The sequence below is a fragment of the Medicago truncatula genome, chromosome 3, assembly GCF_003473485.1.
Source record: "Medicago truncatula cultivar Jemalong A17 chromosome 3, MtrunA17r5.0-ANR, whole genome shotgun sequence".
Lineage (NCBI taxonomy): Eukaryota > Viridiplantae > Streptophyta > Magnoliopsida > Fabales > Fabaceae > Medicago > Medicago truncatula.
Window position 1 is genome coordinate 58,503,643 of NC_053044.1, and position 27,655 is coordinate 58,531,297.

Genomic DNA, 27,655 nt, shown 5'->3' on the forward strand with positions numbered 1-27,655 from the left:
CATACATAAACATAACATAAGTCAAATAACCATCTCAATTCCTTAATGCAAGAAATTCATCCAAACTTGTGTCCGTTAATCAATTTTAAATGGAGAATTTTTAAACAGTCTTACACTTAAAAGCAGTAACTCATTTTTTTTTTTAGCAAAAAACCAATAGTTGAGTAACGGGCAGGCTAGTTTAACACAATTTCATGAATCAAAGTTCTAGTAGCTAATTATTTTATGCTGAAAAAATAATTTTGAGATATAGTCGTCCCAATAATCATGTCAAAGCAGTTGTTGCTAGACATTCTTCAAAAGACTGCACTTATTTAAAACGAATAAGTGTGGGTCGAAACTTTTGAAATTAAAGGAAAAAATATCAATTTTCAAAGCAAAACATTTCTGCTACCTGTGGGTTCAAACATTTCTGCTACATGTGGGTTCAAACATGTACTTTCAAAGCAATTCATGAATTTGAATTTCATGTAATACTTTGATTTGATGGGAGAAAATGAACAATCGAATGAAGAAGAAGAACGAACATACCTGAACTGAACGAGAGAGAGAGAGAGTAAGGAAGGGAAGAAAAAAAAATTGCAAAAAAATTTGGAAATATGTTCGTAGAATTAGTTGATGTTGTTTGGATAGTTTGAATCAAAATTGATTCCCGAACAATTTTAGACCTACCCTCTATGTTCAACCATGAAATAAACAAGGAATAAAACACGTGGGTACAAACAGTTTTGCAATTTTGCAAGGAATAAACAATTTTGCAATTTTGCAGTTTTGTATAACATTTTTTTATTCCAGTACCACCAAAACTAATAGCTTTGGAATACATAATCTGGTTAAATACTAATGGAATAGCTTTTCATTATCTAGCTTCAAAATAATAGGGAACTAATTAAATTTGGAAGTTGATTATAGACACATACATATGGAGGTGACAATATATTAATATCAAAATGTGTACAATGAAATACACTAATTAATTAATGAGTATTTGTCAAAAATGGAGTATGCATGCATGTATTCAAGAGAGGCAGGCGTGCAGTTGAGAGGTAAGATTAATAAAAGCCTCTTCTTTGCATGGAATAGTGAGACCACCCATTGGATGATTGAAACCAAACTCTTCCTCAGCTCGATTTAACAAATCAAGAAATGAAGGGTGGTTTAAGTAAGATATTGGAACCACAAAACGCTTCTTTTGAGCCTCTCCAACATAGACTGCTACATGGCCCTTTGGAACATTGGAATGATTTCTACTATGGAGATGATGTGATGACGACGACGACGACTTGAATATCTTGTTTGCATGAAGAACCATAAATGGAAGACGAACACCCATAATTAATATGATCAATTCTTGATTGATTTGAATTCAAGACAGAAAGAATGTGAATATATATGAGATCTGTGTAACAATAATATTGGAACTGAATGCTTAATTTGGCGTTGTTATAGTATTTATTTATATTATATAATAGTACTAGTTGTGTTGTGTTACTAATGATTGAGAGTGGGAAGCCATACATTTCCAGCAGAAGATCATATCATACAATATTAATAAGTGAGTCCAATTAATTAATTACATTGGGCATATATATGGTGCCACAAAAACACTGGGCCCACTTTATAAAAATCACATGGCTGCAGCTGAATTTCAAACTTGAATCCACCCCTGCCCATAACTGATCACTCTGTAGAAAACAGAGGGCCGTACGTACACTGAAAACGAAAAGGATCATCACAATCACACGTTTGCATGTTATGGGGCTTTATAGATGATGCAATAAGGTTAAAAAACATAGCAATGCTAAATGCATCAGCAATTAATAATCACACATCCATGCATATACATATGCCCCTCCTCTCTTTCTGCCTCTATTAGCAAGTTAATTGACATTATTGGTTTAGATGATAACTCACGCACGTGGACTAGGTGGTACTAACTACTAAGGCTCTTCTTCTTCTTCTTGTGTTTTTAGTGTTTTTTCTATATTTCCAAAGTTACAAGTCTCACTCACATAATCTTTGTATATTAATTTGTGATATGAGCTTGAAAATAAGCTACAATGAGGAGACTCATGTCATCGCACGCTCAAAGTAATTAGATCAAATGCTTCACTGCACATACGATAAATTAATGCCGCAACCTTTTGCTCTAGGTCACTACGAAAGATACTTCCAAAGCATACAAACTGTCGCCTCCATCTACTCTCTCTTGGTTATCATTCATGTTAATGCAGTTTTGTTAGTTATTACGTCCAAGGAGGTTTGTGCAATAATGCGGATAAATCTCTAAGGTCAACGTATTCTTGTCCGTCTGTCTCAAACTTTATTGTATCTTTTTGATGTTGAAACTTGCAGGATTTTGTAGCCAAATCATATTTATCACACAATTTTTTTTTTTTTTTTAAAGGATTTATCACACAATTATCATCAACACATATTTCCTTCAAAATCATGTAGCCAATATCCAATCTACAATACAATTTGTCAAGTAAAACTTACAACTTTGCAAGTGTCAAAATTTAATTGCAAAGTATCAAATTCCAATTAGTTTATATGGTTTAGTATGTATTTTCACATAAATGTTATCAGATAAATATTTAATATGCCCAATTGGCCACGTTTGAAGTACCTAGTTACCTGCAGAAGTTTGAATCAAACCTTTCAATCTGATAAATTAAAATAACATTGAAATTCAATAATTTTGGAGTGAAAGATTATTATTTAAAATTTGTTCTCTAAATTCAGAATCTTCATCGGAAATCGCATCATCTGCATGGTGCAGTAGGCATATATATTGTCAGAGCTCAGAACAAAGGCGTGGGTGGCAGTTATTATGTGAAAAAGTGGCGGTAAATATAAAAGGAGTAAGGATCTCTCTTCTCTTAGTTTGTTCTGGTTGAAGAGATAAAGATTGGATTTTCTTTTATGAAAAAAATACTATCAAATAATTAATAATGGTAAAATTCATTATCTATTTTTTGGGTTTATCTCTCTTCAAATCATATACTTTATTTATTTTGATAAATGGATATGATCTTTACTTATATAAGAGCATCCACACATTTATTTTTAGGTTAACGGTGCTTTACCCCCCTATAATATAGGTCATTTTTTGTTTTTCTCCTGTAATTATTTTTTTTGATTTACCCCCTGTAAATTTTTTATTTTTTTTTGAAATACTCCCTAATTTCGTTTTTTTTATGACCTGTTAGGGGGGTATTCTAAAAAAATAAAAATTTACAGGAGGTAAATCAAGAAAAATATTTTACAGGGGAAAACAAAAAATGACCTATATTACAGGGGGTAAAGCACCATTAACCCTTTATTTTTTGATATTTAAATAGGTTACACATGTGCATATAACTTCTTTTTTTTTTTCACAAAAATAAACGATATTCATTCATTCAAATTGATAGAGTACATCGATACAATACAAATCCAAATTCGCTAAAAACAAAAAGGATGAATCTGTAAACAAACTCCCATCATCCATGTTAATAGCATAAAAAGGCAAGGTACCAAAGTCATTGTCATTGATCTAAATCAAATAAACACCGCACTAAGATGGGAAATCAAAAACACACCGCACAAAGACAGGAAATCAAAACAAACAAAGTCGTTCAGAGACGACGGAATCACAAAAACAAATGAAAGAAAACAGAAAATATGTGAAATCACTTATTTAATTAAGGTAGAAGGAAAAACAAATCGGAGGGGTGATTTTTGGGTTGAAATTAACCCTAAATCACCCCTCTGACAAGAAGAAGAAGAAAGGGGGCGACACATGTACATATAACTTATTTATACTTTTTTAATAATAGAATTTAATAAACATTTCATACCTCCAACGAGACATCTTATACAAATATCTTAAATGAGATTTGTTAATCATTTACCAATAGTTCTATATCTTTATATTTCAATATTTTAATATTAAAAAAATGGGACTCACTTAAGATTGAAATGCTTAAGTGAAATCTTTGATACCTAACAAGTACCAAATTTCAAAATGGTGAGATCCCCAATTAGGGATTTGTCTAAATGGATTATTATAATGTGGCAGAATGCAATGCAAGAAAGTTACATAAATAACTAACCAGCACTGGAGTTTGATCTCTATATATTATCATATGCCATTGCCAGTGTTAGTTTTGTGGTTACTTCATTCATGTATCCTCAATCCTCAATTCTGTTTGAAAAACCAAGAATCACATCCTCCTGACTCACACAAGCACAAGTACCGAATATAATTTTCTGCAACAGAAATTGGAATGGATATGTACCATTGTACTTGCATCACAGAATAGAGTAAGTATAACTGGTGTCAGAATACGCGAAATTGAAATTGATATGTACCTTTTTGTACTTGCAAAAATTGTAAGAGATATAGTAATTTGATTTTGATATGAAAAAAATTCTTGCCAAGTATATTTTTAAATCATATCTTTGAATTGAATAAAGAACAAATCTTAAAAATACCCTAATTAAACTATAAATTATAATTTTTAGTGATGTCTTATTTAAATCTAAAATCTTCAATAGAAATATTTAAATATTTTATTTCAACACTCGTAATGTTATATTGTTGACGTCATTAAAAAAATAAAAAATTATAATATATTTATTATATTGTTTGTGTCATAAAAAAAAAAACATAATTTATTGAATTTGTTATAATTTCACAAACATCTCATCTCTATATTAATCAAAATCAAAATTTTATTAGCACAAAAATACGGATCTTTTTGCTAGTGATAAATAAAATCTTTAGGGTAATCACATTTGAAAGAAAAGAAAAGGAATCTATAGGGTAAGTAAATATGATTTTAAATAGACTCACACCAACAGGTGTGAATATGATGTGCGAATAGAAAAATAGAAAGAAAAAGGCTCGTCGACAGCAGGGTTCGAACCTGCGCGGGCGAAGCCCAACAGATTTCAAGTCTGTCTCCTTAACCACTCGGACATATCGACTCTGTTGTTAATTTCGAGAGCAAACAAATATTTGAATACTAAAATTATCTTTTTGAGTTTTGGCACCGTTTGGTGAGAGGAGGCGTTCCTATATTTTGTTTTTTCCTGTGACTTCACTGTTTCATGGAAAATTCCACAAACGATTTTTGTTTTGTTTTTTGGTACATGCTGCCGGCTTTTAAATGATGGGTTCATTTGTTTCTAAATCCCTCTGGTAAGTCAAAACGTCAATATTATAAATTAAATAAAGGCTTAAATATGAAAATGATCCCTGTAAATATCTGACGTTTTGGTTTTAGTCTCTATAAAAATATTTTTTTTTTATTTTAGTCCGTGCAAATATAGAATATTTGGTTTTGGTCCTTGATATTTTGTTTTAATCCTTGTAAAATCATTTCATATTGAAATTGGTCTCTATAATATTCATTTTAGTCCTCATTTTGAGGGACTAAAATCAAATATTCTATATATTACAAGGACTAAATCCAATATGAATCAATTTTACAATGATTAAAACAATATACCAAGGACCAAAATCAAATTTTTTATATTTGCAGAGACTAAAACCAAAAAAATATTTTTACAGAGAATAAAACCAAAATGTCAGATATTTGGAGGGACTATTTTCATATTTAAGCCTTAAATAAATATGTTAACATTTGGTTATGAGTGCTTTAAAACTTTGGACAAGAGTAATCCAGAGATCGAGTCACTCTCACTCATATTTTGGTGTCAATACGGTTGGTTGGCTGGCTGGTCTTTATACGTATCATCATTATTAATGTTTCAATTTTAATAAATTGGTGGTACTATGTAGTAGTATGACTTAATTCAAGTTAATGTTGGTCATTACATGGTGAAACATGAGACAGAAGCCAATGGTAGTAGTTTGGTAGAGTTGTATTTAGGCTATGGATTCTGTAGGATTTGCTTGGAATAAGGCTTTTATTTATGGTCAAAAAGTATTCACTAATATTCTTCGAAATAATGGACAATCAATGTTATTACACTTACGATAAACTTGACAAACACATCTTTGATGAACGTTTTCTTCTAAGCATAGTATGGTCCATTGGCCCATGACATTGTTTAAAATATAGTCATATATTTATTTTTAAGCTTCATTGCACTTTTGTAAAGCTTCATTGCACTTTTGGCCCCATATGTTTTAAGAAATTGTGATTTTAGATCTCTAACTAATTAAAATACAAAACAGCCTTTATGTATTGGATCTTTGGTAATTTTGGCCCCCTAACTAATTAAAATACAAAACAATCCCCCATGTATTAGATCTTTGGCAGTTTTGGCCCCCTAAACCAATTTTGACTCGGTCAACGCTGACGTGACACTTCAAAGCCGCCACGTGTGCATTGTTTTAATTAAAAATAAATAAAAAAGCCACATATAAATTAAAGAATTAAATAAATGAAAAAAAACAACAAATAATCAAAAAAAATAAAAATGAAAGATAAAAATGAAGGAAATTGTGTTCCAAAATCTGATTCTAGTTCTTCTTCCTCTCATCTCTCTAAAACACTGATTCAAGAACCTGCTCCATTGACAGAAGCATGAAAAAAGTGGAAAAATGATGAGTATCTCAATGCAAACACGATAATGAAATAATGTTCTATTGAACGAAACGAAAATTTAGTTTTTATCAAAAGAAAAAGGAGCATATCAAATGCACTTTGACATATATAAAGGGCACAAAACAAGGCAGCTATATTAGTTGCATGTTGCTTATACATAACTTGAATAAGAATTACACCTCCATTGTTCCCTAACAATCCAATAGCCTGATATATTTATCATATAAATTCTTTTTTCCTCTCTTACTATGTCGTTTCCTATCTGTTTATTTATTATAAACTGCTCAGTTATTTGTTAATTTGCAGTTATAAATGCAATATTATCAGTGTCAGCATGAATAATGCAAGAATATCTGAATAATCTTTAATAGTATGAATATCTATTTTTGAATCAGTTAAAAAGTGTTTTAAAACTCCTCATCCGAGACACAATAACTCCTACATGTTACCTTGAATGCATGAATAAGAACTCCCTGTATTATCAATTTGATGATCTCCCAAAAAAATCAGAACAATCACATACTGTTTACATTATTAAAAGTATAATGATAGTTTCTATTTATATTTCCTCATCAACTCTGTTCATGAATGCTACAACTAGTTTACATGTGTTTGAAAAATTAGAATGTCACTTTACTTCCTCGTGTTTCTGGTTACAATTCGAATACGAGAGAGATTCAATCGGAGCAAATCCATGGTGGTGATAAAGCTTCAAGATTTTGGAACAAAGGATTTTGGAGGGAGAGAATCGGTGTTTTAGAGAGAGATGAGAGGAAGAAGAGGGAGAATTAGATTTTAGAACACAATTTCCTTCCTTTTTTTCTTTCTTTTTTATTTTTTTAATTATTTGTTGTTTTTTTCATTTATTTAATTCTTTAATTTATATGTGGTTTTTTTTATTTATTTTTAATTAAACAATGCACACGTGGCGGCTTTGAAGTGCCACGTCAGCGTTGACCGAGTCAAAATTGGTCTAGGGGGCTAAAACTGCCAAAGATCCAATACATAGGGGGCTGTTTTGTATTTTAATTAGTTAGGGGGCTTACTGCCAAAGATCCAATACACAAGAAGCTGTTTTGTATTTTAATTAGTTAGGGGACCAAAATCACAACTTTTTAAAATATAGGTGGCCAAAAGTGTAATTAACCCTTATTTTTACTGAGATGATCTATACTAAGTAAAACAATGAGAGATATAAAAAAAAAAAAAAAAAAGGTAAATTATTAAATATAATGAATGTGGTTAAAAATGAGTAGTAAAGGAACAGAAAGTTGACATCAGCTAAAAGAAATAGGACTTGGAGCACATGTTGTGTTGCCCTTTTGGTTTGACGCTTGAATGATATAATTGACATTTATATAGTATGACTTTCTTTTGGGAACCACATGTGGGGACACACTTAACACCATAATACTAATATTGTTGAGTTGATACCCTCAAATAATCTGTGCATAGTTGATACCACAAGTAGATGGAGAACCAGAAGAGAAACGGAGGAGGAGAGGTTCTTGATGGCTCCAACATTATGGAATTGGTTGGAAACGAGCAAGGATTCAACAAGTTTGTGGACCACAAATTTCATGAGCTGGATAAGGACAGAGATGGTAAGCTCTCCTTGAAGGAGCTTGAGCCCGCTGTTGCTGACATCGGTGCTGCTCTTGGTTTGCCTGCTCAGGGCACTACTCCTGACTCTGATCACATCTACTATCAGGTAATTAACCTTTCTCTTTTTATTATTATGTAATGTCTAATTAATGTGTGTGTTAGTATGTGTGCAACAAAATGACTCATGTAATGTGTATCTTGCTCTTCACTTTTGTTTTGGTAGTAGTATTATCAATTCTCTTATTTTAATTATTTTCATAACAATATTATATTATCATTGTAGTATTGGTATCACTTCTCTTATTATGAAAGAAATTCCTCTGAGCTTTGGCCTGGTCAAGCTAGCCCCTTTCTTTTTATGTAAGTGATAACATGAATTTTAAAATTACTTTTTAATGTGATACTTTATAGAAGCTGGCCCCAGAACTGTCCTATCCTAATTATCCATGATAACATGGTCGGTCCGGTGGGAATATGCTTTTTGGTTGCAATTACTTACCCTGCTCAATTTTGCTTTTTATTGCCATTTTTCTGCCAATCTCCTTTCAGCCAGAATCTGGTGACACATATCTTTTTTTTTCTTCTTCTAGGCCACTGTAATTATGATTATTGACCTCAATTAAACACTCCAAGGTATTCCCAGTTTCCCACGGCTTAGACCCTTTTGGCCGCTATGAGACTAATCCTTGAGTCTGCAGCAGAACATTCAATTTTTTCATTAGGCTGTCTCCCATATTGGTAATATACATGTTTAAGTTCGACATCTAGTACATGCTAAACCATTGATGTTTCATGCCGTTTAATCTTTGAACTTGAAGCATACTTCATTACAATTAAAAAACTTGAAAGTTTATAGTTTAGAGTGATATAAACTTATAAAGTTGGTCAGCTATCATAGTTAATGATGAACTCTAGGGACCCAAATTACTAGTGCTAACTGATATCTGAAGTTAGTGCTTGTGTGAAAAGGCAAAGGTGGTCTTTAAATGGCATCCTTTGGGAAAAAGAAATTCCCTTGCCTTACCAAATATGGTAAAGACGGAAAACAAGCATAAAAGGTACCTTAGCCACAGAAAGACAAAAATAGAGGCAGTATGATTATATATCAATGATTTGCTCAGATAATTGATAAACGGACCCCAGTTTCCTGTCATCATGAACATATGGAATCATACAATCTGCAATCATTCGATCAAAACTACTAATTCAAAGTGAGTTTAATTTTCAAATCAGATTTGCCGTATAAATAATATAGGCTATCCCTATATTGTTTTCCCTAAGTTAGTTATATTTCTGTGAATTAGAAGACTTTGATTGCCATTATATTTTCAAATTCAATAGACGTTATCAATTTCTAAAAATTAAGACTAGGAAGACGTTTGGATAAACAACTTAATTAATTGTTTATTCAGTACTTGTTTATCATATGAGAACTTATGTCGTAAGTGCTCAGCTTTTATTAGTTATTGCGTCTGAATAGGTATGTTAAAATGGATGTGGTAAGTTTTTAATTGTTTCCAGGAGATATCTAGGGGAGTTTAATAAGGATAACCTAAAAGAGTCTATAAATTTATTTCAAGTTATTTCTTACATTCTTCTAAATACTTAGACAAGTGTCTGTTATGAAGAAAAACAATCCAAAAAGCTCATTCAAATGCCCCTATAATGTTTTGCCTAGATATTGTAGCGTAAAGTATGAGAAGAAGAATGTTTCAGGTAACAGTTTATGCTGCAAGTGTGACAGGCAAAATAAGTTTCCCCATTTTGAGTTGAATAACAAATGCATTTCCTCTAGTCTTCAATGCAATACTATCTTTTACTTGCTTCTCCATCACATTCAAAAACAAGTTTACAAATTCATGCTAATGAAGAGGCTATATATGTTGCCGAGTGTAACTACGATCTTTGACATCCATTAAGCGCTCCAAGGTATAATTACGGCTTAAACCATTTGAATCCTCTATGATACTAATCCTCAAGTCGGCAGCGGGACATCCGATTTTTTCACATGGGTGATATATATGTTTTAGTTTAACATCTAGTATGTTCTATACCATTGATGATTCATACCACTTAGTCTTTGAACTTGAAGCATGCTTCATTACTAGAGTGATAAAAAGTTGGTATGCTATCATAGTTAATGATGAACTATAGAGACCCTAATTGCTAGTGCTTTACTGCTATCTGAAGTTAGTGCTTGTGTGGAAAGGCAAAATTGATCTTTAAATGGAATCCTTTGGGATAAAGCAAATGTGTCTTACCTAACCAAATATGGTAAATATGGGAACACAATCATAAAAGACACCTTGAAACAGGGAGAAAAAAAATAGAGGCAATATGATTATATATCAATGATGTGATCAGATATTTGATGAATGGACTTAAATTTCCTGTCATCATGAAGCTATGCAATCATACAATCTGTAAGTCAAGACCATTCGATCAAAACTAGACAACTCAAATTTTGAGTTTTAAGTTTTCAAATCTGATTTACCAAATAAAAATATGAGCTCTCCGTATATTGTTTTCCTTAAGATTATTTGTATTTTTGTGAATTAGAAGACTTTGATTGCCATTGTATTTTCAAATTCAATAGACGTCGTCAATTTCCTTCAATAATTTATGCATGTCCTATTAAAATTTCTGCACATGAATATGCCCGGCCTGATAATTGATGGAACTGGAACAACAATAAAAATTTGATGGACTTGTTGTATAGGTGTTGAATGAATTCACTCATGGAAAGCAAGAAAAAGTGAGCAAGAGTGAGTTCAAAGAGGTTCTCTCAGACATTCTATTAGGCATGGCTGCTGGATTGAAGCGAGACCCAATTGTTATACTCCGCATGGACGGGGAAGATCTTCTTGAGTTTGTTAATGGTCCAAGTTATTATACAGAAATGACATCCATATTCTCTCAGATTCAAAACTCTAGTACATCACTTCGCGAACTTGTTATTGAAGCTTTTGGAAGACTCAATGTTGATCGAGGAATTCCTCCTACATCAGATTCTTGGGTAATAGACTGTAATGCAACAATATTCTTGTCCTTGTATTGAAAAATGTTGTGTTCTATTTGTTTAAGTACTTAAAACTTTTAAACTAAATTAAAATAAATGTCAATCTTGTTTTCAATTTAATTAATGCAAGTATATATAACCTCTTGTCACTATATCCACTTAGGTTTTTAACAACATTGTGGATCCGGCACTGTTGTCTCAAGCTTTGAATAGGCCTGTTAGTGATCAAGAGACATTTTTGGAAGAATTCAAGAAAGTGGCATTGAGTGTGGTTAATTGCCTTAAAGAGAAGCCTGTCATTGTAGCTCACAGTGAAAACACTTTTGATGGAAGTGGTGTCAAGAGACTCTTATCCAACAAGTTTGAATTAGAAAAGGTTTTATTTTCCTTCCTGCCATTGCCACTGAGCTCTTAATTCACTTTGATATATTTTATTTGTGGTTTTACCTACTGTCTTGTATGCAGACGTTGAACACGACTTTAGGGAATCTGCCAAAAGATCGAAACGGAAAAATATCAAAGGATTATTTGCAGGTGACACTAGATGTGGTGTCTCCATCTGCTGGTTTACCTCCAGTTGGTGCAATTGAAGAGGTATGTTATTGTTGCCAATGCATATTAGTCAATATATTCATCCATATATAATGTTTGCGACGGAAATTTATATCAATTTGTCTCCATTTTGGGACGGATTCAAAGGATTCCATCACAATGTCTGATTAAATTTTGTCCCAAACTCTGTCTTGTAGTGGCGCAGATGAACATATTTCGTCAGAACAAATATTGCAACTGAAATGATTTGTCGCTAATTTCGAGATCTTCAACTGCATTGTGACAAAATATTCCGTCCCAAAATCCCTTTTGTCTTGTAGTGACGGCTATACTTGCATTGAATGAATGAATGTATATTACTAGTAAATAAATAAAAAATAACTATAATTATCGGCGTGTTTGATTTTACAGATGGATAAGGTTATTAGTGAAGCCTTTAAGACGATGAATAATGGAGATGACAAGAAGATGATGATTAAAGAAGAAGAATTCAAGAAAATTTTAATTGAAATACTGGGGAGTATCATGTTGCAGTTAGAAGGAAGTCCCATTGCTGTTTCTTCAAATTCAGTTTTACATGAGCCTTTAAGCGCATCTTCTACACTTTTGAACCCATCTTAATATTCTTGTTATAGTGAAACAGGGTATGCATAACCGATTAACGACATGGCTGGTCAAAAACCAAGTACAATATTTATTTTTAATTACCTATGCAAATTGTTACCTGCATCATATTTCTCCCGTCTCATGTTAAGTGTCACATTTCATATATTTATTTGCCTCGTGCTAATTGTCATTTTAAAATACGAATGAAGACTTAATTAAATTTTTCCATAAATATACTATACCATTGCTTTGGTCATGCACTGCTGTTCATTCTCGAGCTGTCCTGCCTTAGAAATAAAGTCGCCATATGTTTTCTGTGACGGGAACAGTTGGAATCCTTCGTATAAATCTAGGACATGGATATGGTTTGGGCACAAACTAGGGAACATATGCCCTTCGTAATCTCCACAACTTTCCCTCTCAACCAATATCTAATCTCATTGTTCAATTGAAGCATGATAGATAATTCTCATGTAAATTGATACTACTTCTCTATTTTATGAGAAATGTCACTTTTTATATTTTATTTATTCAATAAATAATTTATCTAATCTATATTACAGATTAAATACATTATTTTTTAGACGAATCTAAAAAATAATTTTTATACAATATACGAGCATTTACCCTTTATTAAATTTCAAGTATACTCATACTTATAATGTTGGAATTCTCCTTAAAAAAAAAAAAATGTTGGAATTCCCTTATTATTTTATGATTTTTGAAAGCAAAAACAAATGCATATATGGACTGGAAAAGAACTCTATCATGTCATGCTGACGTTGACAAAGAAGGGACCACACCACACACATAAAGATTAAAGAACGAGAGCGCACGTGAATATCACAAGGTTGAACCGGCCTCCTTTGTTGAACCGTTTCTGTTAACAAGCTTATTGTTGTCGTGTCCACAAAATCACATAATTGCTTAAGTAATTTTTATGTGCAACTGCGGAGACCGATTCTTTAAGATACTACCGGTTATAATAGCGACCTCTTTCAATATATAAATCAAACCTTTGGATATTTTCCTCGAGGTAAATAGTTGTAAGGCTTAGCTCAAGTGACATTGTTTTGGTGATATTGATTTGGGACTTTGAAGTATTCTTAAAGTCTTAAATTTTATTATCCTTCATACTAATTTAGATTGATTAACTTGACTTCTTAAAAGAAAAAAAACTTAACTCAAGTGACAATGAAGATATTGATATGTAGAAGAGATTCATCTTGATTCTCATAATTGTGTGTGTAAATTTTAGTAGTATTTGTCATTTCCTCAAAAAAAAATTCAAAGTATTGTGGTAAATAAAAAACAATTCTTAGTAGTGTTAGCCAAGTGAAAAGCAGAAAAAAATAATAATTACAAGTCCAACAGTCAAAATTTCTCGAGGGTTGTTGATATTTGTGAGTACTGCTCTATAGGCCTCCACATTGCTGGGAAAAGCTCCCATTTATCGGAATGTATCTTCCGTTTAGCTTTTTTTCCCACTCAAATCTAAATCTATTGGATTCTACTTTCGAATGCACTTTTTTTTTTCCCAGCTTAAGTAATGTAGGGGGCCTAGACAGAGTATCCGAATATTTGTTTGCAATTTTTTTGGATTAAAGTCCAAAAAATAGAAACTACACGAAGCAGTTGAAAACAGGGTAGACTAGATTAAAGATACATACTAACTTGACTTGACCAAGACAATATTCATAATAAATCAAAGAAGTGCAATTCACACATCTCATATTAGCTAAAGCATCCAACACAAAATTGGACATCACGATAAGAATGATATATCTACACCTTCCGATCTATTTTAAGGAACTTTCTAATCTATTACATTAAACTTTTTATTAAAATTTAGGTTAAACCTAATTCAACATCTTTGAAACTAAATCACCATATATAAACTCATTTTCCGATAAGGACTCATACCTTATCCTACTAGAGAGACAGAAGTAGTAATAATATCAATATGTGTCATTATTTAAGGCCGTAAGAGTATCATTAATTAACTATCACATATCCATTGATAGAGTGGAATCAATCTAATACGGGAATTTGTCCTGTAATGATAAGATGGTGATATTTCCAATGACCCCTTTGTTTGATCCGAGTATTAGTACTATAATAACACTCCTAACAATCAGTGGATAACGGGCTTCTCGATATTATTTGACTTGACACACAAACTTCTATTCTGTCTCATATTCTTTGTAGGGAAAAAATGATGCTAACTGTTCACCGTGTATATCTTTCTGCTGTACTTAAGTTGATTTTGTTAATTACTACTCTCTGCACTTTATCAGGTGCTGCATGCACTTCTCCTTCTTCTGCCACTTCTATTCTATTCTGTTCTTGCTAATTTGACTTTTAATTTTTTTTTTTTGCTCATTTCACACTTGTATGCAGATTGCTATGACCCTTTGGATCCAAATGGGAACATTTCTGTAACATTTGACATTTACCAACGTATGGAAAATGGATATCTGGTCAGTACCAAGTAAAATCTCACACGTCTTTGTATGAATTTATTCTAAAATTGATTCAATTCTTACTTCAGGCTAGAATAAATTCTTCAAGAACTTGAAATTGTCTGAATAGGATTATTATTATTATTATTTTGATTCATTTACATATGCAATATAATTGAGTGTTTCCAATTCCACAGGCAAGGGTGACTCTTGAAAACCATCATCAATATCGGCATGTAGACAAACCAGGGTGGAAACTAGGATGGACATGGGCTAATAAGGAGGTGATATGGTCAATGAGTGGTGCAATTGCAACTGATAGGGGTGATTGCTCATCTTATAGTGGTTCTCAGATGCCACATTCATGCAAAAAAGATCCAATCATAGTTGATATATCTCCAGATGTGTCACAAAACAGGTCAGACCATTGCTGTCGTGGTGGCCGCCTCTCTGCCCGAGCTGTTGATTCTTTCAATTCATTGTCTTCATTTGAACTTGAAGTAAGAAACTTGGAGGAAAAAGAAAATTCACTTGGACAAGCTCCTAATAATGTTACATTCATGGCCCCAGGTCCTGGTTACACTTGTAGCTCATTTCTGACTTCTGATCCCTCAGTGTCCTTAGATTTTGGTGGACAGAGACAAGTTCCAGTTCTCAGTAAGTTACCCAACTCAAATTCTCTTAAAAATAATTAAACAAAGGGCATTGTTTGATGTCATGAAATGGTTCCATCACGAAGTTTCGCGAAATAATATTACTGCCCATTGACCCATGTTTTCTGTCAAATGCATATTGAAAAATTTCTCCCTTGTTTTGAAATCTGACACGAATGATTTCTTGATATTCGTGATTTTTCTATCGTGTCATATAGTACTGCTGTCTGCCGTTAATCAGATATAGTGAGTCATAACAATGTTTATATAAAAGTGGTAATTAACACAGTTAATAGAAAACATTGATGTGTGCCTAATAACTGAACACAGTTAATAGAAAATATTGTGATTTCCCTTCAAACATCATTGGTGCTCAATAACTGAACACAACAAATCGTAAATCATATCTAATCTATATTTTTTCATTGATTTTCTCACTGTGTCACACAGATTCTGAATACTAGTATATATAAATTTTGCATTCCAGGAACTTGGAAGTCAACATGTACGTACTCAAGTTTCTTAGCAAACAAGTCACCAGTATGCTGTGTTTCGTTCTCAACATTTTACAATCCTATCATCACACCATGCCGTAATTGCACTTGTGGTGGATGCAGGGAAGCAAATAAAAATTCACTGTCTTGCATAAGGTGCATGTTATTTCATTTGCTCGAACATTCGTGTTTTTTCATTAATGTCATTAATATGTCTACTGTTGTGTGCTTACTGCTAAATATTAAGTAACCAGGCCAGGTGATCCTCTGGGAGGGTCAAATGATGAGAAAAATATAATTGAATGTACTGACCACATGTGTCCAATTCGAGTCCATTGGCATTTCAAGAACAATTATATGAATCAATGGAGGATCAAGCTTACAATTTCTAACTACAACTTCAATAGAAACTACTCTAACTGGAACGTGCTCGTTCAACATCCTGGTTTTAACCAAAAGGCAACAACTTACAGCTTCAATAGCACTAAACTTTCGACTCTTGGGATCCAAGGTAATTTCTTACATTCCATTCAATGATATTTTTGATGTATGTAGTCTGTTTAAAATATTGAATAAATTGATTGATAAAATAGTACTGGTAGTATTTTATATATAGTGATTAAGAGATTATTTAATTTGAGGCAGATGGAGTAGCTCTTTTCTGGGGGATAGATTACTACAACAATGAATTATTGCATTCTGATAAGGACCGAGTTGGTTCTGTGACAACAGAGATACTATTGGAAAAAGATGAGAATTCCTTCACATTGCAAAACGGATGGACATTTCCAAGAAGAATATATTTCAACGGTGAAAACTGTGACATGCCTTTACCTGACACATTCCCTATGTTACCAAATGGTAGCTCCAGTTTAAGACCAACTTCCCATGTTTTTACTCTTTCATTAATTTATTTGTTGCTTGTCCAATTAGTACTGCTGTAGTAATACTGTACTACTCCTTTGCTTTTGATTTTCAACACTCACTAGTGACTACGTGTACTTAGTTTCTAGTATATCTTAATTCCTCAATTTTTAAGGGTCCATAACATTGTGTTTTATTATTGTTATTATTGTAAGGGAAGAGTTCCCCCTCTCCTTGTACTAGGAATCCAAATCCAGGTACTCAATTTTTTCCCTTAAAGACTAAATAAATCGCCATGTTGGAACCAAAAATAAAGAATTTTTTTTTATGATAGTCTAGTGACTAGAATTTCATCTTTAAGGTAAATAAGTGGAGAATTTGTGATTCGAATCTCAGTCCCAACATATTTTAATGCATTGTCCTTACAAAACGAGTTATACTCACTCGACTGTCAATATACTATTTGTTCTTGACCGGTTAAAAGCCCAATAAAGCAAGGCCCATTAAGTCAAGGGCCAAGGCAGACAAGGCAAAACACGATGGAGGAGCACGCGAAGTCATGTGTAGATCACCGCATAGGAGTACGCCCTAACTCCATCACTTTCGTCTGTGTAATCACCAGCAACCTCCTATGAAGGCGTTGCACTTCGTGGGGGCTGTTAGCGCTTTCTGCGCCTATATAAGAGTGATTTCAATGTACATTTCACTTTTACTATTTTCTGCACATAACCACCACTTTCAGTTACTGACTTGAGCTTGGAGTGCTAACGTAGCTTACCTGCAAACACATTTCTCCTCTCTATGAAGACTTAACATTCGTCGCACTGGAGCACCGTAAACACATTCTTGGATCGTTCGTCAGCAGACATATCACTATTATATAATATATTTAATTATTTATAATTTAATTACATTTATCAACAATTATTTTTTGTTTTCCTTTTTTTTTTTTAAAAACCAATATGTTTTCTTTTTAAATGTGATCATTTTTTCAATTAGAATTCGAATTGTATGTTGTGAAAGTCTAATTGTTATTCTAGATCGAACTTCTTTGTAGAAAATTTTAAACTTAGTTACTTTGTTTTCCAATTTCATAAGCAAAACTTACTTGTTGAATAATTTAATTTGATCTAATCTAATGTTAAAATATTATTACTTTTACCAAAGTTACCGCATAAAACCAAAAAAAAAAAATTATAAAAAATAGTAGTAAAAAGTAGAGGGGGTTGTTAATTTGTGGAACATGAACCAATATTCGATTTGGGTACTAAAAAGAGAATAGAAAAGAAAGGGAAAGGGAAAGAATCAGCAAGAAACGAAAGGAAGTAGGACTGCAATGGCTGCTGTGCAACAATCAGATGCTCCTTTAGCTTCAACCACCGACGAAAAACCCATTTCCAACATCGTCATAGTCATTGGTACTAACTGCTAATACTATTCTTCTTCTTCTTCATGATTTTTAATCATTTGATTTGATTTGATTAATAATATCATTTATCAGCTATGCAGACGGAGGCACAACCTGTTGTCAATAAATTTGAGCTCATCGAAGATCCTAATTCTCCGTTAGTCTTATTATTTTATTTTAATTTATTAGGGTTTTACTTAACTTTTTCCTAATTAAATTGATGATTCCAGTTTTCCAGAAGGTGTTCCTTGGGTACGTTATCATGGGAAATTCAAAGGTCTCAATTTGAACTTGATTTGGCCTGGTAAAGATCCTTCTTCTGGGGTTGATAGTGTTGGCACCATATCCTCTGCTCTTGTTACATATGCTGCTATTCAATCTTTCAAACCTGATTTGATCATTAATGCTGGCACTGCTGGTGGCTTCAAGGCCAGGGGAGCTAGTGTCGGTGACATTTTCATTGCATCAGACTGTGCTTTTCATGACAGAAGAATACCCATTCCTGTAAGTCAAACTGTGCTGAGCTTAATGGAATCACATTACATATATTTTGTGGAAGGATCCTTTGTCTGCTTTTGGTTTTTTTTCTTTCTATACTTTTTCCTTCCAGTAATAGCACTCTCTTATCTAAGAAATCAAGGTAGTTAGAGTCGAGATCCCATACCTGATTGGGGATCGTTAGATCCTACCAAATTCATATATATTGTATATAGGTTCCTACATATGCATAGAAAACAACATAATTTACTGAAAAAAATACTTCAATTCACACTCAAATTACTTAAAAAAAAAAAAAAAAACTCAGCTGTAGCAAATCACACTTAAAAACAACTAAAAACCTCCACAACAGTCAAGGGTTGTTGTATCGGGTGAGAAGGAAAAGGTTGCACAACAATGAATAGAAAAAAAACAGTATTTAAATTGACTTGAGAGAGGGAGTGGAGTGCTATGAATCTGGGTGTATCACTTCATTGGGAAGGTTTCCAATATAATTATTAATTAATAATTATTTGGTATAATAGGTAAGAAAAGAAGTGTTTCACGTGACAGCAAAAAAAAAGTGTTTTTTGGGTTTTTTTAAAGCTTTTATTACATTCTTACGAAACCGGGTTGCGAACCCGACCCACAAATCCAGAATTTTTAAGAAGACGATCGGAATCGGCAGGAATGCACAATTCCACCGCTTTCATGTGTTTTCGCTGCAATCCCGGACGCTCCCACCAATTTCTGATTCTGGATCTACTCAAGCACGCAGATGGTACTCAAGATCGTAGTCTCATGCGTTTCTACTAGTCAAATTGCGGTCTTGTCTACCTTGTAAGAAATAATTATTAAATGTTTTGCAATGATTTTTTTTAAAGAATGTACATATCTTGCTTTATTTGCTGCATTTAATGTGAGTGAAATAAGAAAAGGAAGACTAAAGTGGTTGACCTTTTATGTCATGTGTTACTTTATACTAAAAGTATGTCAAGTTGCGTTTTGAAGGATTTAAATGCCATCTTCTTTTTGTTTCCTTTTAAACTTGCATTTGTATTATGGTTTAATTTAACAGATTTTAAATTTTTTAGCTTGATAGCTTTGTAATTATGGTTTAGTTTGATAGCTCTAACTGTTTTTACTGGCAAAATGAATGCTAAATAAATATTGAGTTGAATTTTTTTACAAGACTGCATGTCATGCACCTGCCAAAACTACAGACTCTCCTAATGTAATGTTTAGAAATATGAAGGTTGGCCCCTAAATGTTTCTTAGTGCCTACCCTACCACAGCTACATTTCTTTCGTTTTCTGGGTTGGGGGAAGGAGTTACGTGCATGCCAAAATCTGCTTGGTGCTTGCAATGTTGTGCGGTAGACATTTTGCCATTAACATCAATATAATTGTTGTCTTTTGCAGGTTTTTGATCTGTATGGAGTTGGTTCACGTAAAGCTTTTGAAACACCAAACCTTGTAAAGGAACTTAATCTAAAGGTGAGTACTATATGTTAAATTGTGTTTATTTAAAATTAATAGATATTCCAAAATATATTATTTCTTGCTCTGCTGACAACACCATTGCTTGAGTATTGTGTGTCTAGCGGCAACCTGGTAATGTATAGCTCCTGTGATAGCATGGTCTAGGGAAGGGTTAGATCCATTGTAGGTTTATTGTAGACAGTCTTACATTTGCATTTGTGAAAGGTTGATACCCGCAAACATGTGATGTAACCTCCAATTGTTACACAGGCTTACCTTCACATGAACACACATATATAAAGAAAACTCTATTATCGATAGTCTTATTTGAAGTTCAGATTCTCAGCCAAAATTCCTTGACATCGCATGTTTTGTCATCCAAATTGGATACCATTGTTTACCCAGAAGAACTGGATTGAAGGACTGCTGATGCACTCTTTGAAATTTGTGCCTTTGAGCACGTCAATTATATCCCTATTGTTTATGATTGTGTTGGCTTTGATTAGGATATTTTTTTCATTTGCGAATAATTATTCTTACTGACATCTTATTATATATGCATAATGAACTAGGGGATCAAACTTGAAGCAATCATATAATAATGTCAATACACTGTACGTAGAGCGTAGTTTTTTAAATTCTCAGCCTGACATGAACAAATTCAGCTATTAGAATGGAGTGTTAAGTGTTTTGTTCACCCATTCCACTATCAGTTAGCCATGCACACTTACGATATATATCATAAATGAGTGGAGAAAAAGAAACTCTATTTTATTAACATGTAGGAAAATAAATGGTGCCACCAGGGGTTGGCTGTTATTTTTGACAGGTCAATAGTACATTTGCCTCTCCTTGAGATTACTTATTATTTTGATTTGTTCACTAATATAAAAAACTTGTTACTTTGATTTGTGTTCTTTTTAAGGTAGACCAATACCTTATTGGGATAGTTTAAACTGAAACCAAATTTACACGCAGGATATGGATCATTAATGTAGCACAGACGCATTAGATTAAAGGTGTCTGGTGTCCGATATGTGTCAGTGTGTTAGACACCAACACAACACCGGCACATGTAGTTACTTTCAAATTTAAGTTGCTTTTATTTTATCAAATTATTACCGGTGTCATTGTCAATATATTAGTGTCGTGTTCAGTACCGTGTTTGTGTCAATGCTTCATTCTGAATAGAAACATATGGTCAAACAAATCAAGATGTATTTTGGTTTGCTTTATGAAATCCAATCCTTTTCTTAACTACTTTATTCAAGCAAAACTGAACCTTCAACCATATTTGCACGTATTCCAGGTGGCTAAATTGTCTACTGGTGACTCTTTAGATATGACACCGCAGGATGAATCATCAATCACGGCAAATGATGCAACTGTCAAAGATATGGAGGTATGCAATACATGGTTTGTTTTCTAGAGCTTAGAAGTTGGAACATTTGGTTGATTTATTGGGGATGACATGATGAATCTGCATATTGACATATGATACATTGTTCTATCAAATAAATCACATTCTAAATTACAGAGACCTAAGTAACTGACAGTTGTTCGTATTTCTCTATCCTTTGTTAAATATTCCACAGGGAGCAGCTGTTGCTTATGTTGCTGACCTTCTTAAAGTTCCTGCAATTTTTGTAAAAGCTGTGACTGATATTATTGACGGTGACAAACCAACTGCTGAAGAATTCCTACAAAATTTGGCTGCTGTAACTTCTGCACTTGATCTGGCTGTCGAACAGGTCATTAATTTTATCGATGGAAAGTGCATATCTGAACTTTGACTACCTAATTTCGTCTTTCCAATTTTTTTTATATGCAACGCTCTACAATTGTACACTACCAATTGATTGGAAATATGTGAGATTTAAGCAAAAATGGTAAACTGAGAAGGATATTAAAGCTCCGACCACACCACTCTCTTGTGGCCGATATTGTATGCGTCATTCATTGCAAACATGTATAATGACATCCTCTTAATTTATATCGCCAATCACGTCTACTCCTGCAAATGAGGGATCATTCTCAAATATAAGTAAGAGCAACACAAGTCACTTAAAAACATGAAAGAAATGCTAAACAACCAAACATCTTCGCTACCACTAATAACCTGCTTGTTTTTCACATTTTCATTCCCAGCTTGACATGCAAGATGACAGTTATTGGATATTCCAGGGACAATTGATGATACTTGGTAGTACTAAGAGCATCTCCAATGCGAATATTATAGAGAATCCGTTTTGGGTCCATAACTCTGATTGTGTGGTCCCTACTACGTCACATCATAATTAAACAACTCATCACTCGTTTTTGCTTCAATTGCTCCAGTGGTAAAATATTTAAGGAACCTTTAAGCACTCACACTTGTATTTTTTTTTTCTTTCTATTAGCAATAATTTTTATCTCGAATTGAAATATTAATTCATTCATTTTAAATCATACATGAAATATCTAAGTAATACAATATTGTTATTTTAATTAATTTTAAATGGATTTTCACTGTAAAAAAATACCCAAATGGAAGTTTCTGTTTGATTTTTTTTTAAAGCTAAATTAGCTCAATCAATATTTGAAGAGTTAAAAAAAATTAAAAATGTGTTTGTGATGCGTACATACGGAATTTACGTATAATGAATATTTTAAGTACTTCTTTGTTTCTTTACTAAATAATGAATATTTGAAGATAAAATAATCTAAGACTTTTTTGCATCATAGCTTTGTAGGTCTGGCTTTATATGGAGTCCTGCAAGTGTATGATGAGATTAGACTCCTCGGATACTGAGATTAAAAAAAAAACTTGACTTAAATATAAGAAATGGTATTGACTTAAAAAACTTAGACTCCTGGGCCATTTTTAAGGATTTCAAGAGAAAAAATTATTTTATAAAAAAATCAAATATTTCGATTTTCAATGCATTGATTACATATATTTTCATAAAAAAATTATCATTTAAATATATTAAAAGTGCGCACTCGCTAACATTTCTTTATAAGAAATAATATTTGGATCAAATATACATCAACGACAATAATGGTTTGTTATAAGCATTTTTTAGTTTTAAGGATTTTGTAGAGGTAAATAATTTTCAACTAAAGTATATATATTGAAAGGACCGGAAAAAATAGATGCTAGTGAATTATATCAAATCAAATCCTAATAAAAGGTAAAATAGAAGTGTGGATGAGTATACGCTCGTTTCATTCATATAAAAAGGATAAATGGAGGAATGAATGACTATCATTTAACTTCACATTTTGTGATGTGTTTAATGCCAGATCAAGAAAACACAATCTATTGTCAGTCTAATTGTAACATTTGCATCTAAGAACATATATTGTCCAGTCCACCAAGAACTGCAAGCTGTTCCTGATAACGAACCATGGTCTCACCTTGTGCATAAAACAACTTTTCCATTGAGAATCCTGAAAGATGCTTGCTATACTTATGAGCATTCCACTGAAGGAATACACAAACACTAGACATGTGGAATGAAACAAAGAATGATTCATGACGGTGTTTGTCCACCACACCTTCTTCCACTCACTCCATTTCTTACCTCTTCCTTTTTATCATTCCAAGTCAAAATTGATTAGGAGAGACAAAAAAAAATCACAAAGTCCATGAATTTGATCTCTTGAGCACAGGATCCTTTAGCTGTCGGTCTTCTTCAAGTGCTATAATACCTAAATGTGAAGGATCATCAAGCATCATCCTAGCCACCAAATAACCAGCAATAGACCAGGTTTGGCATTTTCGAGCCTGCTTTCCAATGTATCGACCATGTGTTCCATCATAATACTCCGGCCAGTTGTCTTTTAGCAGTCTGGCCTCGGCAATTTGAAGGGCACGTTTTGCAATTTGGGGTCGCCCAGTCTTGATAGCCGCCGCAGACAAAAACCATAACATAACTGCAACCACCATAACCGATATCACCATATTAAAAAAGCAAATACTAAAAGAGTTGAAAATATAAAGTAGAGAAATTCTCTCTTTTTTTTTCTGGCATTAGCATAGCCCTTGTTTGAAGACTGGCTAATAAAGTCTTTCATAACCTAGTTTGAAATGATAGAGTTTGACTAAATCACGATGACACGTGGTTTTATCGAAGCTACATAGCATAGTTTATGCTATATCGTGATTTTGTTAAACTCATTGTCAATGCAAACATGCACTCAAATTATCTACATCTATTATATTATTCCTATGTTTCCACTGCATTTGTTTAATGATGAAATGAAGTTTGATTTCCCTCAAAAGTCGTACACACACACACACAAACACACACGCACACATTTGTTCTGCGAAATTCAGAATGGTAGCATAAGAGTACCTGGCCAAGATCCCCCATTGTGGTAACTCCATCTAGTATTTTTTGGGTCACATCCTGTTATGATCCTCCATTCATGATTTTCAAGGGCTGGATAACAAACTTTGACAGGCATCTCCCCAATTAATTCTTCCCACCGTGATTCTATGAGATCCATAATTGCAACTGACTGTTCAGGAGTTGCCAAGCAGGACAAAATTGCTATGCAATTACCAAGGCAAAACCAGCGGAAATCCATCCTAGCCGGACTCACATTCCCAATAAAGTATCCGCCATGATGAGGCATGAAATCAAAAATCCAATCTGGTAAAGAATCGGGAATGACATTAAACTTGTTCACAGCAGTATGTGAGTACTCTTCTGTTTTGAATCGATATATATCATTAAGTTGCTTCAAATCCAACCAAAAGTGGCTTCTCATATGATAGCTTAAGGCATGCAAGCGTTTCGCAATTCGTTCCATAAACTCTTTCCCTTCAGCATCTGGCTTAAGCAATAGCATGGCACATCTTAAAGCCATGAAGAACAATGCTTGAATTTCAATTGGATAGCCATAAACACCCTGAAATCATAAATTATAAATAAAAAATGAAGTAAGAAATGGATAGATTGACCACTAGGAATAAAAGTCATAGTAAATCCCCTGTCCGTGCCTAGTAGTAGCATATCTAGAATAACTCTGCTAGATTGTTATTCTCATTCACTTTGGATTCAGTACTAGCAGAAAAACAGATTATGGCTTGAGTTTTGATTTTTACACAGGATTGAAGTCGTTGTGATATAAATCTACAAAGTTGGGAAAAACATAGAAAAATCATTTTATCCTATCATCAATGCTTATTTTCCAGGCAGTAGATTATGAATAAAGTTCAGCAAACTCACCATTCTACGATCAATCATACAGCACCCATCAGCACATAGTAAAGTCGGAAATGTATCAAACCCCTCTGACAAGCATAAACTCAGAATCAAACGCATACCCTTTTGACATTCAGGCTGGTCAGCTAAAGAAGAGTCTCCTGTAGATTTTGTGTATGCACGAAGCAATATGATCCACCAAAATCCAGAATCAACAGGAGCAACCCTGCCTATTGCACTTTCACCAAAATCTGCTATCAAGGTTTCGCGGTTTCTGACCGGATCATGGAATACCTTAAAACTAGCAGGCATCACTCCTTCTGCCAGATGAAACCTATCAATCTTTTTTTCCCAGGATTGAAGACGAAGAGTCTTCAAGAGAAAATTCTTGACAATGTCTGGTTCCCCATGCATCAAAAAAGCCAGAGCACTTGGAACAAAGTCTCTAACAAAAACCTAGGCACAAGTATAATTCCCCATATTAGGCCTCCATAGGAAACTCAAAATGGATGGAAAAATATAAAAGGATCAAAACCACTGATCCAGCATGACAAGGTCCATATTAGGGACTCCAAAGTTAAGTACAAATCCATTAAAAAAATAAAAACACTTACGAAATTGTACGAAAAAAAGGTAACAAAGACATGTTACCTGATCATAATTAAGATTTTCATCAGAATTGTCCAAGGCAGCAATTGTTCCAACTGGTTCACCACGAAAATGTACCAAGGAACGCCTGAGAGCTTCCCAAGCTTCAGGCAATATTGAATGAGAGTCCAATAACAATGATCTTGGAGTATTAAGACCAGATTTGTGCACAGGAGAAAATGCATGATCAAGATGTTCTCCAGGGCGAGGAAAGTTTTCAAGTTTTGAGGCCAATAGACGCGGAGATAAGCCTATTGATAGTTCACTCATTGATCTTTCATCACATGATCTTTGTCTCTCTATGTTCAAAGTCCTTGGCTTATCTAATACTTTAGAGAAATCAAATTCCTCAAATTCTGCGACAGCACATAGCGAGTCTTGACTTTTCAAATTTCCATTACCATTGTGATGAGCCCAATCTATTGGAGGGGTAGACATCTTCCAGCAAAATCTTAGCGCTTGCAGTAGTTGTCCTCAAAATCCTGCAGACAGGGTTTCTTACAGTTAAATGATATACAAAATTACAAATATGACCCTTCTAGGATACACAACTTAATTTGCAGCTTATAGCATAAGTGTTTATCATGATAATCTATATATATAAAATAAAAATAAAAAAAGATAAAATAATGTTGCAGTGTTTTCGTATATATGCATGTGCTTGAACATGTGAAACGATCTCACAAATGCATATGCGAGAAGATAAGCTCAAATAATTCCATGGAAACAGAAATCCAAAATTTCAAATGATGTTGAGTTGTTCAAGCACATACATACATACATACATACATACAGATACAGGTTCCGCAAAATGATTAAGAACAGCAAAAAGAAGCAGAAGTTTCCAATTCAAAATCCCTAGAATTATATATGAAAACGTTTTTTCTGAGTTTGATTTGACGAAGAAACGTTGATTAAAGAAAAGAAAGAAAAATCTGGGAAGCAATTAAAGGAAAGAAAAAGATGTGCATGGATCCTGAAAATACGTGAATGAATTAACAGCATCATGAAGCATGATTTGAAATGAAGATTTACGTGAAATAATGAAAGCATTATATTATGTTAATTATGGAAGGAAGATTAATCAAGTAAGTAACTAAACCGAAACAAGAAAGCATGACACAGCAACGTATGTATGAACGTCGTGATGGAAATGCGAAGGATGAAATCATGAGATCATAGTATTCTATTCTATTATGCAATAATTTAGGAAGTAGTTAATTAATTGATCAATAAATAAACTAACCTCGCAGCAAGAAAAGTGTGGAAAGAGAAAGAGAAAGAGAGAGAACGAAGCACGTGAAGAAGCTGTGTGTTTCCTCGTGAATTGTGATTAAAATAATACTGCTAGTACCAGTAGTACTATAAAAGTGAGTGTGGCTTTTTATCTTTTGTTTTTATTCAATCATGCAATTTCACTATATTATTTGATAAATACAATTTGGCATGACGTTAGTTAGTGTGTGTTTGTGTTGTACGTGCGGAGGCTGATATATTTTGGTGCTACCCTCACTCACTCACATATTTTATTTTTTTCACTTTTTTTTTTTTGACAATATTAAGTACCACGTTACATTACATTACATTCATTCATGCTCACTTGCTAAATCCTCCCTATGTTTTTAAAT

At 33.3% G+C, this 27,655-nt stretch overlaps 5 protein-coding genes and 1 non-coding gene across 8 annotated transcripts; 3 read left to right on the forward strand and 3 right to left on the reverse strand.

Annotated features, from left to right (window-relative positions):
* Positions 1-1,018: 1,018 nt before the first annotated feature.
* LOC11413106 (auxin-responsive protein SAUR23) lies at positions 1,019-1,333 on the reverse strand. The gene has a single exon (XM_003603971.3). The coding sequence runs from the start codon at positions 1,331-1,333 to the stop codon at positions 1,019-1,021; it is 315 nt and encodes a 104-aa protein (XP_003604019.1).
* Positions 1,334-4,892: 3,559 nt separating this feature from the next.
* TRNAS-UGA (transfer RNA serine (anticodon UGA)) lies at positions 4,893-4,974 on the reverse strand. Its single transcript has one exon. It is a non-coding gene; the product is annotated as a tRNA-Ser (tRNA).
* Positions 4,975-7,912: 2,938 nt separating this feature from the next.
* Positions 7,913-12,514, forward strand: LOC11421543 (uncharacterized). 2 transcript variants are annotated; one of them, XM_013606892.3, is made up of 5 exons: positions 7,913-8,274; positions 10,888-11,184; positions 11,351-11,563; positions 11,653-11,781; positions 11,937-12,107. In XM_013606892.3, the coding sequence occupies exons 1-5, from the start codon at positions 8,035-8,037 to the stop codon at positions 11,946-11,948; spliced, it is 891 nt and encodes a 296-aa protein (XP_013462346.1). In that variant the 5' UTR covers positions 7,913-8,034; the 3' UTR covers positions 11,949-12,107. The 2 variants fall into 2 exon arrangements, with proteins under 2 accessions (XP_013462346.1, XP_003604022.1); XM_003603974.4 differs by lacking the exon at positions 11,937-12,107 and adding an exon at positions 12,151-12,514 and having other exon boundaries at positions 7,916-8,274.
* A 1,961-nt stretch (positions 12,515-14,475) lies between these two features.
* On the forward strand, positions 14,476-17,082 carry LOC11411610 (COBRA-like protein 1). The gene is made up of 6 exons (XM_003603975.3): positions 14,476-14,642; positions 14,746-14,825; positions 15,005-15,464; positions 15,948-16,110; positions 16,209-16,465; positions 16,600-17,082. The coding sequence occupies exons 1-6, from the start codon at positions 14,561-14,563 to the stop codon at positions 16,896-16,898; spliced, it is 1,341 nt and encodes a 446-aa protein (XP_003604023.1). The 5' UTR covers positions 14,476-14,560; the 3' UTR covers positions 16,899-17,082.
* Positions 17,083-18,061: 979 nt separating this feature from the next.
* LOC11418454 (5'-methylthioadenosine/S-adenosylhomocysteine nucleosidase) lies at positions 18,062-22,186 on the forward strand. The gene is made up of 6 exons (XM_003603976.4): positions 18,062-18,236; positions 18,320-18,383; positions 18,457-18,730; positions 20,125-20,199; positions 21,494-21,586; positions 21,780-22,186. Exons 1-6 carry the CDS (start codon positions 18,155-18,157, stop codon positions 21,975-21,977), a joined length of 786 nt encoding a protein of 261 aa, XP_003604024.1. The 5' UTR covers positions 18,062-18,154; the 3' UTR covers positions 21,978-22,186.
* A 1,183-nt stretch (positions 22,187-23,369) lies between these two features.
* On the reverse strand, positions 23,370-27,365 carry LOC11411611 (probable alkaline/neutral invertase B). Of its 2 annotated transcripts, none has more exons than XM_003603978.4 (5): positions 27,274-27,365; positions 26,031-26,509; positions 25,404-25,835; positions 24,525-25,083; positions 23,370-24,102 (listed from the first exon to the last, which is right to left on the reverse strand). In XM_003603978.4, exons 2-5 carry the CDS (start codon positions 26,463-26,465, stop codon positions 23,804-23,806), a joined length of 1,725 nt encoding a protein of 574 aa, XP_003604026.1. In that variant the 5' UTR covers positions 26,466-26,509; positions 27,274-27,365; the 3' UTR covers positions 23,370-23,803. The 2 variants fall into 2 exon arrangements, with proteins under 2 accessions (XP_003604026.1, XP_024635541.1); XM_024779773.2 differs by lacking the exon at positions 27,274-27,365 and adding an exon at positions 27,130-27,248.
* Positions 27,366-27,655: the final 290 nt, after the last annotated feature.